General features: G+C 41.2%; 1 protein-coding gene across 1 annotated transcript in view; it reads right to left on the bottom strand.

Moving 5' to 3' along the window:
- LOC135220198 (integrator complex subunit 2-like) overlaps positions 1-12140 on the bottom strand; it is a 100562-nt gene that overhangs the window by 56864 nt on the left and 31558 nt on the right. The window contains 3 exon segments of the mRNA XM_064257483.1: positions 1042-1251; positions 1637-1767; positions 6550-6554. Coding sequence (XP_064113553.1) covers positions 1042-1251; positions 1637-1767; positions 6550-6554 — 346 coding nt within the window.

The following is a 12140-nucleotide window of genomic DNA, read 5'->3' as shown; positions in this document are numbered from 1 at the left end:
ATGTTAGACGTTTGAATCGAAAGAGAGAGCAATCGGTTGAAATTGGCTGGGTGGCATTGTTGTATATGATGTGAATTTTTTAGCACTTTATGGAGCAAAACCTAGCAAGAAATTGCCATTCCCATTTGGCAACACTTGCCTACCCATGTTTGGTTTATAATGTTATTGAAGTCATGTTCGCCGCGTTCTTTAAATTGTACCCATATGAACGAGTTAATTATGTGGCATCCAAAAGCCCTGACTCTTTTACTCTTATAAGAAAGATGCCTAAAGGTCAGATGAAGGTTTTATGTGTAATATAATAACGTGTTGTGAAGAAGGGAAGAGAAGTTTTGCTGCATGCTGCTGGTAGCATTATCTTTATTATTCATCCGATTGCACTGCAAAATGATCGCCATCTTTATGAACATAGATCGTTGGTGATTACCCATATGATTTACATAATTTTGATATTTCTCTTACCTCTCTCCCTCTCTTTCCTTATAAAAGGAAAAAGGCCCACGTAAGTACGTATTAGCACATGCGTATGTAGGCTTCTAGCTGTAATCCATAGGCTAGTAGGCTACATATGTACAGTAGTATGTATATACTACTACATATATTTTTAAGGCTAATGTTGTAAAATAACTTTGAAACTGTCTTGAATCTAGTTTAAGGTGATAGTTGAAGACATATTTGGTGTTTGAACTAAAGTAGGCAGTTATAATCATTGGAATAGTGGTCTTGGATGGGTTAATTATTAAAGTAGGCAGTTTTAAGCAATTTTTGAAGGGGGGTACCAGGATAACACAGGTATTTACTTATCACGGGGAGGTTCAGGGCCCTATCCCCCGCAATTATCAAGGCCTTACTGTATGTACGTTGACCTGTGGAGATAACTAGTGTCTTAGTGATACCTGGTGATGATATCACACATTCATGATGCCCAGAATAGATAGATGATATTATGATATCTATATACAGTAGTCATACATAAAGTATAAATTGCTTCCTGAAAAACAAGTTTTTTTAATATTAAGAGATAAGATTATAACCACTTACCCTCTGTCCACTCTTGACAAACTGCGCAAACCATGTGCGTTGCTGATGATTATGGGAAAGGAGAAGGCCTGTAATAAAACTTACTACATCTCCACTCTCTCCTCCATAAACTGTTCCAATTCCCCCCACACTCCCTGAAGAACAAACATTGCTTACTCCAGCATCCAAAGTCAAGTACACTGCCAGACCTGGCATACGACACTGCTCCACCTGTTAATACATAAACCAAAGTTGGTAAATAGATTACCTGTTGAATTAACATGTGCATACATTACCCCCTTGAATAAGCTTACTAACTAGGTCATGTTGTGTTTTGTTGCTGCCATTTAGCCTTTTTCACAAAGACTGTATAAAATGTTTAATATGAGATGTGTCTTTATACAAAATCACGGCTAAATAAAAACAAACGGTACATGTTATCCTCTGGGAATTATAACAGGAATTCTTGGGTCACGTGTACTTTCAGCCATTTAGGTATGGACAAGTAATTAAGAATTACTATATACAGTACAATAAATTTCAATAATATATAACCATGCAGAAACATTATTACAGTACTTATTAGTAGTAGTTACATACAGTCAAGTATACTTACACAAAGAGCTCTAACATTAAGTGCTTGGCTTGGGTTCATCTGACATAAAGTTCTAACAGCTTGGAGACGTAAACAAACCACTTGGACTATCCTCATCTTGCTTGCACCAGCCATTACTAATCCTGTCACAACTATGAACAGAATCAAAATTAAAAAATACAGCAGTACTGTATTCTTTGGTAACACCAAAAGTTAATTATTTATCATTCACACTTAACTATCTGTTGACATATCTTTATTTAATATATTTAATTTTTCAACTTTAACTTTATTATCTATTTTATTAAATTTCTTGGCTGTATGTGTGCCTAGGAGAATCAGCGGGATGGACAGCCAGCTCCTCCACTTGCACTTCATTAACCCACCACTCACTTTACATTCCATACGAACTTTCACTGACACACCTAACTCTGACACCGTATTCACTAACAACTCAACTCCAAGGCAGCAATGGTGTTGGGGTAGAGAGCTACACCGCTGGGACAAGGATTAGATGGAACAGTCTAAGGACTGGGAATGTATGAAATCACAGGCACAAAAAAAAATAGAAACCTCAATGGAAGGCCTTGCTGACTTCTGACTAGCTGTAGTCTTATCTTGTTTAAGTCTCTGTCCTCTGTTTATCCCATTGCTGAATTTGATAGAGGTGAATTAAAACTTTCCATTGTTTAGTATCCCAGCCCTCACATTCAACACAAGACTTCTCTAATGAGCATTCTTGTCTCCTGCAACTCATACACTGTGTAAGTCATACTAGCAAGTGCTAGATGTGCTTACATCAGACATTGTCATGCAAACAGGTCAAAGTCCAAATAATGAAGTCACCCCATCCAGAAAGTTCAAAATGTGAAAACTAAAGGATCTGTTCAAATCCCTATCTAATTAAATCGCTGAAAGACTACCAAAAACAAAATAGCTAAAAATTCTCCAGACTATAAAATCGGTAAGTATTTGAATTTCAAACCAGCTGCTGCTCAAAAATCCCATCATAAGCCAGCAGAAACAAATTGGAACTCTTGGCTCAGTTGTTCCTCTTCTTCCCGAAAGTGGGCGGAACTAGTTACCTACACCAAAAACAAAAGAATCGCTATCACGAACTTCAAAATTTAGTTGCCAATACAGTGGAACCTCTACATACGAAAGTCCCTCCGTACGAAAAATTCAGGTTACAAAAGCAAAGACGAAGAATTTTTTGCTTCTGTGGTACGAAAATAATTCAGGTTAGCGAAAGGGTAAAGTCCGAGATTTACCCAGGCCGCCAAGAACAATTTTAAAATTGGCGCGCCGCCGCAAACTCAGTAGACTCGCCACCATCCTCCGCTCTCCCATTGGTTCCTGATGCTAGTCGCCGCCATAAGATCCTGCTCTCCTATTGGTCAGCATCTGTCCCATCATGCCTCTATGCAAAGGCGTTCCTTGACCATTTTTTGCGGAAGCGTTACCGTAAACACCTGGAATTCGTTCGTTCACATATACTTTGTTTGTTAACGTAAATTCGTGTTATAGTCTGTCTAGAATGTCATGAAACAGAGTAGGTTTCTGACGTTGCGGGTTTGCGCCAATTTCATTCATTAAATCTCACTTAAGGGGAAAAAACAGTGTAGATTTGGCATACACATTGCCACATCTCTCTCTGTCTCAGGTCAGGAAGGTTAAGTAGCTTATCACTTTGGTTCTGATACCCAAGCGTGACGGTTTAAGATGGAAGGCTCCCCACGGCAGCAATTATGTGCTTAGACACGAGAAGTCATATTCAATGTCCACGAGTGCTTCAAAAGGGAGAAAGAAAACAAAACTGTTATGCATGGTTTTGACAAGGCAGTACAACGTACGATGGATGCAACTAAGCAATGCAGAAGTACGATATATCGCATTTGTAAGGAAGGAAAAGACAGCTTAGAAGAAAATGAAGTTCCCGTTTTTAATGTAAAGAAAAGGAAAAGACCACCACCTGTAATTTTTCCAGAAGCATTGATGGATTTTTTGATCAGTGCGTTTTACGAAGGACAGTTCTCGGTTATTACGTCAGAAAGGAAATTCTAACGCTACATACCATTCTATGTGAAGTAAAAGAAAATATTGGATTTAGTGGATGCAGACAATCTTTACATAAGATACTTAAAGAATTTGCATTTAAATACGGAAGAGTTAACGGGCGGAAAATTTCTACTGGAGAGAAATTGCAAGTGCCAGCACCAAGTTCCTACGTGAAATACAAAATATTAGGGGTACAGGAAATAAGTTTGTTATATTTCTGGATGAAACCTGGATTAATCAGAATTATACAGTCACCAAGTGTTGGATGGATGAAAGTTCGACAGCAGCAACTGGAATAAACCCACCAAGCGGGAAAGGGAGTAGAATTATCATTTTGCTTGCTGGATCTGAGCAAGGATTCGTGCCAAATGCACAGTTGGTATTCCAAGCAAAGAACGACGGTGACTCATCATCACCAAATGAATCACATTGTATCGAAAAATGGTTCCGAGAGCAGCTCATACTCAATATACCACAACAGTCCATTATAATTATGGACAACGCATCATACCATTCAGTGCAAAGTGACAGACCTCCTACCATGGCAAGCACAAAGGGAGCAATCCAAGACTGGTTAAGAAATAAAGGTGAAAATCCCCCAGAATATCTGACGAAGTGTGAATTGCTTGAAATGGTGAAAGCAGTGAAACATGTAAATGCTCCAAAATATGTCATCAACAAGATAGCTTTGGAAAAAGGCCACAAGGTCGTAAGGCTGCCACCTTATCACTGCCATTATAGTGCAATTGAACTCATTTGGGCGCAGATTAAAAACTATAGTATAGCCAAAAAGGAATACATTTAAAATGGCAGATCTAACATCTTTGCTGCAAGAGGCACTATCATGTGTGACAGCAGAAAATTGGAAAAATGCCGTTAATCATGTTGAGAACATCATTATAAAAGACAGAGAATGATATTGCTGTGAATCAGTTTGTTGATTCATTGTTATAGAAGTAACTTCATACTGATGAAGGAATAGTACAGTGAACATTAATTGCTGAAAAAACATCTGGAACGATTATCTTGATTTAATTTTTACCGAAAAAACTTGTTTATTTTGTTGTTTCAGTTCTTTTATCCTGTGATGGTAAACAACACATATTTTTATAAACAATTTATTTTATGGGAAAAATCTTTATTGATTTCTCTGCATGCATTTGTTTTATCTCGTTGTTTCTATGTTAGAGGTTTCATCCTCATATGAGAATTTACTTCCTGTTAACCAAGACAATTTTTTTTATACTAAAACAGTGCCTTATTTTAAAGAAAATGTCTATTAATTTAATAGTTTCATTATCCTAACATCCAAGAAATTGTTTTAATGGAGAAAAATATTATTTAATGAAATTATTAAATCATCAATTTTACAACAAATCTGGTAAGAAGAGAGAGAGAGAGAGAGAGATGACGATGCCAGGACTACAGATATCTTCAAGAACCTGACTACACATTTGATAATGTTCAAATATAAACTGATTCAACCAGAATTCAAATTATATATAAAGGATAAAAGTTAAAGCTTTATGAGTAATAAAGCTTTAACTCGTAAAACATTTAGTACATTAAGATTCCAGTATTGTAATGAACTAGATTGATCGTAGGGTACAGAACGTTAAATCTTTATTTTCATCTGAGATGAATCTCTTAAAAGTTGTAGAAAAACTGTGATACTTGTCTCCCGTACTTTATATGGTGCTCGAACTCTTCCTAAAATGATATTGTTATGATACAATAAAGTTTGTTCATACCTTACCTGGCAGATATATATATAGCTGTATTTTCTGAAGTCCGACAGAATTTTAAAAACTTCCGACACACGCAGTGGCTCGGCCAGGTGGTTAGTACCCATTCCCGCCGCTGGGAGGCGGGTATCAGGAACCATTCCCATTTTCTATTCATAATTTTTATTTCCACTGTCCCCTGAGGGCGGGAGGTGGGGGTGGGTACTGATTATATATATTCTGCCAGGTAAGTATGAACAAAAACCTTATTGTATCATAACAATATCATTTTGTTCATGAAACTTACCTGTCAGATATATATATAGCTGAATCCCACCTTTGGAGGTGGGAAGGGACAGAATAGAAGGATTTTGGGAAACAAATGCATGCAGATGATTTACATCTTGGTTCCACCTGTTAGCATAGCTGGCTTCGTGGTTACTGCCACGTAAGTCTGCTTGTGCTACTAGAGTTGCCAGCGAGGTAGAGACCTATATAGCTGGTGCACTCCAGATGATCTGTCAACAGGGGCGAGACCACGACGTGACTAGACCATATTGACCATACCATGAGGGCTAAGAAGTAAAATAAATATATATATATATAAATATAATATTATCACCACCTGACCAACCTAGCCAAAGTTAAGGTGTGTTAAACTAAGGCTTAAGAGTTAAGAAGTCGCCGTTGTCGGCGACTCAACAACTAAATTAAGAGCTCTTCCTAACCATTTTCTACAGGATATGGATGAGTGGTACTTCTTGCCCCCAAGATTGTGTCTGCAGCACGTATGGCCTAGCGAGCAGCAGATCTCAATATGCCATCTTCACATCTCGCAGGGAGTGTGAAGTGAACACAGAGTTTGCTTCGCTAAAACATGGTACTCAGGATGTTGCTGAGTGCCATGCTCTGTTGAAATGCTTCCGAGGCCGCGCCCTCACCTCGTGAGCATTCAGATAAAAAAGATTTCAAATCTTTGTGCAAACACAATGAAGGAGCATTTTTGAAAGAACTCCTTAACACTAAAGACCAGGCGTGTTCTTCGATATGGGCAAGTCTGGTCTTTTTCGGAACACTGCAGATTGCCCGAATGACTTCGACTTTCTTGAGTTTTATGTAGATAAACTTGAGAGACCCGACAGGGCACAGGACTCTCTCTGGCTCCTGCCCACTAACTTGTGCCATCCTTGCTTCCAAGCTCTGGCCCAAGGACAAAAAAACGGGTTACCATTCTTAGGCCACAACGGAAGGGTTAGAGAGCACACCGCCTTGTGTTCTCTAAAGCCAAAACTTGTGAGATGGCTTAAAATCTCACTAACCCTCTTTGTCGTATCTAGGGTGGTTAGAAGAAGGCCTGCCTTCCTGATTCACATGCAAAAGAAGTTAACAGGTAGGAGAGGTTCGAATGCTTTGACATCAAGAACTTCAGACTACGTCTAAGTTCCATATTGAAAGCTTCGATCTGGACATGCACAGTCAGTCCGTCTGTACTAAAGTCAGGTGACCGACCAGTTGACCAGTCAGACGAATCAAGGACAGCAAGGCTGTACCCTGAAGACCATAAGGCACTATTCTTCGCTGAAGGATGTGTCTGGACTGCCTGGGCGATTCAATCTAAGCAAACCTTGGGGGTGTATCAACGCAACCCAACGTCGTCAGCGAATCAACTCCTGACTCGAGCTTCTGGTGCCAGGAGAAAGGAGCGAGGAGCAAAAAGGCGATTCAGTCCCGAAGGAAGAATGCCTGACAGTCCAACCTGTCTCATATTACACGATCATCGGGGGTGTAAAAACGCAACCGACTTCGTCAACAAGAAAACTCAGGGCTACTATATGTTGCCTGATCTCGCACGAGTGTCTGACTCCGAGAAAACAGGTGAGACATAAAGTAGATGATGAGCGAGGTTCGAGATTCCACAGAACTCAAAGATCGTGAAGGGCTTTGTTGTTTGACAGACGCAAATCTCTGAGCCCAAAGGCCGTCAACAACATATTTGCGTATTCTTTAATAGTTGTGACTGCCAGCTTATCCCATTTCTTCAGACGGAAATGGAAGACGGTAATCTTATTCCTGTCAACATCTCGATAGCCTGAACGTAGTCAGACTCAGAAGCGGAGATGTATATAGGTAGTTATAGGTACCTTTCGAGTTAGAGTAGACCGACTCTCTCGGAAAACGGTCCTTGGAAAGTGAACTAGGAAGTATGTGACCTCTGTGAATCCAGGATCCTGAAGGCCAACATGGGGCGATCAGCGTCATTGTCGCTCCCTGTGACGTCATAAATCCTCTTATTACATTTCCTAGCGATTGAAAAAAGGGGAAAAGAGGAGCTAAATATCCATCCCCGTTCAATATCATAGGATGGCGTTTAATGGTACCGATCCCGGATCGAGAATAAGGGAGCAGAAAAGAAGAAGCCTCTTCGTCCTCAAACATATCGAAGAGAGAATGAAAGGGCGTCCCTAAAGTCTCCACAACTCAACTTACTTCTAAAGAAAGATTCCACTCGGAAGTCAATAGTTGCTGCCGTCGATCTAGACGATTCGTACGGACTTTTGCAATCCTGTAACGAACCTCTAGAGGATCGTTACATTCTAACGCCTGTTGTTATAATAGGCTTTCTCGTAAACTCGAACAGGGACCGAGAGAAGATACTTCTTAAGATATGAGAGAGCTGTGGAATATCAGAGTTGATCTGGACCACTGGTTCCCAAAACTCGTTACGAGGACTGGAGTGACTACCGAATCGCTTTTACTTCTTTCAGATTAAGATCCAGGACATCTGAAACCCTATCCAGATGTCCGGCACCTTCTTTCTATCACCTCAGGTGATAAACGCACTGAGAGATGTTCAGAATCATTCCTAGATCTTGAATAATATTTCAGTTTCCCGGTAGGAAAAAAATGTGGTCTGAATTGCAGTCTATTCGGGGAAACAAACTTCTTCAGGAAGGAAATGGTCCCCAGCAACGCTATCCATCCATTCCCTCCCCGAGTATGCTTACTTCCCTTAATAAGGCTGCGCTTTGCCTAAGCAGGAGGAGAGATATAAAAGTTCAATGTTGCGGTAGACTCGTAGTTCTATACCGTGCGGTAACGAGCACCGAAAGGATTAAGAGATAACTCTGTTGAACATAGTAAGGCAAAACGAATGCAACGTTTATTCATTCACGTAAGAAATCCCCTCAATCTTAGGCTAAAGTCCGTGATTGTAGGGCAGAGATACAGTTAGTCAGTCAATCCCGCAGGAGAGACGTAACCGCCAGCACAGAGATACGGTTAGTCAGTCAATCCCGCAGGAGAGAGAGACGTAACCTACCGCGCCATGACAGCGCCCGATCTGTTACTGGCTCGGTTGGACTGGAGGACAGACACAGCGTGACAGCAGCAGCCAGCAGCTTACGGAAAACGCGTCTCTTAACTTTATGTCTGGGTTGCCAGTCTACCCTATTCTACGAAGAAATAGGTCCGTTATTTTTTGAGCAGAAAGACTCTCAAGCTGGTATATTTAAGCGAAACAGAAAACGCTAAATATATAGATGGCGTTTGTGTCGTCAGAACACTACCATACAACGGTAAAAGATAAATCGGAAACTCCTGGAAGGCTGCAGGGAGTAACGATTAAATGTCCTTAAAATAAGACAATAGACCTCTCGGTTGCCATCCGAAGAGGTAACTACAGCAAGCGTATATGACTTGAAACCAACCAGAAGTAAAATAACGCAAGGCAAAATATGAAATTATATCACAATAAAAGTTTGTTCATACTTACCTGGCAGACATATATATAGCTGAATTCGGAATACAGCTACATACATATCTGACAGGCAAGTTTCATGAACAAAACTTAAGAGAATCGAAGCAGTCAGCTCAAGCTTCTTATGTTACTGGACATAAGCGTTCATTGACGTAGTCTACAAAGTCTTTTAATTGTACGATGTCTGCGAATGACGAATGAGAGCTCTTCCGAATCTTTGTCAATAAGAGCTTATTCGCTTACGCAATATCAAGTAATGAGATGTTGTCAATGAGAACTAACCCATTTACGGGACAAAGAGATATTTTGTCAATGAGGGGATACCCACTTACTTGACAAAACGAAAGTATATTGTCAATGGGGGAAAGTCACTGAATTGACAAAACGTAATCCAGGGAGTCAAGCATTTAATTTTTTCCGATTCCCGTCTCAAACGAGGAAGGGGCAAGAATCCTGTTAAGAGACTGGCTTACGGCAGGTAGAACGACGATGTTCAATTCGGCAGCGTAGTCCCGACTAGAAAGTAACAAAATCTATCATCTGAAAACCCTTTCAGATGGGCTAAAAAGCTGCAAAATTATCCTGGGAAGAGGAAGAAACTCTCCAACCAGCTTCCTCTCCCGTATCAAAGGAAGTCCTGTCTTGCGCTTTCCTGAAGAGCGTCCTTTTGATGAGTGCCTTTGCAAGAATCCCACTGAACGTTGCCGAGAGTCCTGACGTGCAGGACATCGAGCCTTACATAACCCGTAACTGCCTTATCGCAAAGTCTTGACTGCGGTGGTAGTGGCAACTTAAATTTATTGGCAGAATGGCAAAGGTTGCGGTAGAGCAAACGAGATCTTCCCTGAGCTTTCCTTAACTCCATCCACCTATGCGAAAAGCAATATTAATTGACAGAGACCTCCTTTGAATTCACGAAACCCGATGTCTTGCTGGGTTTCGAAGAAGAAGTTGTCTGTTCACTTTAAACTTCCTCCGAAGCACTGCCTACTTCACATTCTTTGCAGGTGAGGTAGAAGGTATCACCGGAGGGTAGAGATAAACATTCTTTAGGCCCATATCTGAAACAAGAGCTTGAAGAGTTCAACAGAAACGTTCAGCAGGCGACACACTGGCGTGCGTGTGCGCTGCGCTCGGCGTCCACTGGAAGCGCGCGGCGTCACTTGGCGCGCACTTGGCGTCCACTGGCGCGCACTGGCGTGCACCCGCGCGCGCCTGGAGTCCATCCGAGCGTCCTGGGCGTCCGCTCTCAAAAGCTTCCTGCTACTATGACTTCTCTTACGTATTTCTCGGTGGAAAGACGGACACGAGTTCAGGCGACGTTCGCCTTCTTACTTCTCACTGAAACGCATAACGAGAGAGAGAGAGAGGACGTTGAAGCGTCCTCTTCTATAAAGCTTCTATTTAGAGGGCGCGAGTCCTTCCGAAAGCTCCAAAAACCCCTGCATGGGGCAGGGGAGGACGCTTCGGAGGACGAGAAGCAATCTTTCAGGATTCGTGCACGCGCACGCACTTTGGCAGTCTAGGGGATTTTTTCATCCAGAAACTGCGAAGGCACGCCAGATCGGTGGGGGTTCCTTGTAACCCTCCTTAGGCTTTCGACATGCTCCCTCCCCGGGTCTGGGAGTCAAGCAGAGGTCCCGGCCTAGAGGCGAAACGAGGCCGATCTGACGCACCCTCCACTACACAAGGGTATCACTGCACTTCTGCACTTCACTTTACTCTCTAAAGCAAGCACTTTCGATTCTAAGATACGAATCGAAAGAGTATAAGAGAAAGGGCAATTCCTCTACGACACTGCTTAGGGCCCGAAGGCAACACTGCAGGGTTAGGAGTAACAATTACAGAAAGTAGCACTTCACAGCAAATGAGGAGAGCGAGCACCATCTCGTAGACATATTCATAGCCCGTAGGCCATACTACAGGGTTAGGCAAAAATAAAGTCTACAGGAAGGTTAGCAGGTTCACTACCCTGACTTTGTTACTGATTAATTGCGTACATACGAATCATAAGTCTTCCTTACGGAATTAGACATGTTTACTGATTAATTGCGTACATACGAATCATACGTCTTCCTTACGGAATAGACAAAGTCTCACACTCCTTACATGACAAATCTCAACAAAGAAGCAAGACCCATACCCCTCGTACATACCAAGTGCGGATCTACCGAAGCTTTCGGTAGCCACACCCTATCTTTGCAGACAACCCCGTCTGAAACTAGCCTAACTAGATTCAGATATTTTATGCAAAAATGAATCAAATTCAAATCAATTTAAGATAGCGTATGCCTAGCCACAAATCCCACAAAATCCAAGTAAATAAATCAAAAGACAATTAGGATACTTAGCGGCAATGAAGTTTCCAAAATCCTAACCGACGGAGGTACTGAAAACAGGTTGTTTTCAGCACCAGCGACAGAAAAATTATGAATAGAAAATGGGAATGGTTCCTGATACCCACCTCCCAGCGGCGGGAATAATGGGTACTAACCACCTGGCCGACCACTGCGTGTGTCGGAAGTTTTTAAAATTCTGTCGGACTTCAGAAAAATACAGCTATATATATATCTGACAGGTAAGTTTCATGAAAAAAAAAATTTTTTACCATGAATGTTTTTAAAATAAACAAAGCAATCAACTTTATGAGCTGTTTTTGAAACACAAGGTCAACTTAATCCACACCAAACCATTCAGCTTTTGTGTGGACTGGAAAGATTCAGATTATGGGATTAAAAAGGAAAGTTTTACGACCAGTATTAAAGGACCCCGAATGGAAGGATGCTGGGATTAGCTTGAGTCAGATTAAAAGTCTTGAAGTTTGGCAACGTCGCAAACCTACTCGATGTTCATGACATTCTGGACAGACTGTAGGGATTTCATTTTGTTGTACTGTAAGTTACTTTATCATGTTGTGTATGTGAACTTAATGACTTACATTATTAGCCATGGGTCCCAAGAATGTTGCTGAAGTTCATGGAGAAAA

The sequence above is a fragment of the Macrobrachium nipponense genome, chromosome 20 (assembly GCF_015104395.2).
Source record: "Macrobrachium nipponense isolate FS-2020 chromosome 20, ASM1510439v2, whole genome shotgun sequence".
NCBI classification, from domain to species: Eukaryota; Metazoa; Arthropoda; class Malacostraca; order Decapoda; family Palaemonidae; genus Macrobrachium; species Macrobrachium nipponense.
This window is presented reverse-complemented; position numbering and strand designations above follow the sequence as displayed.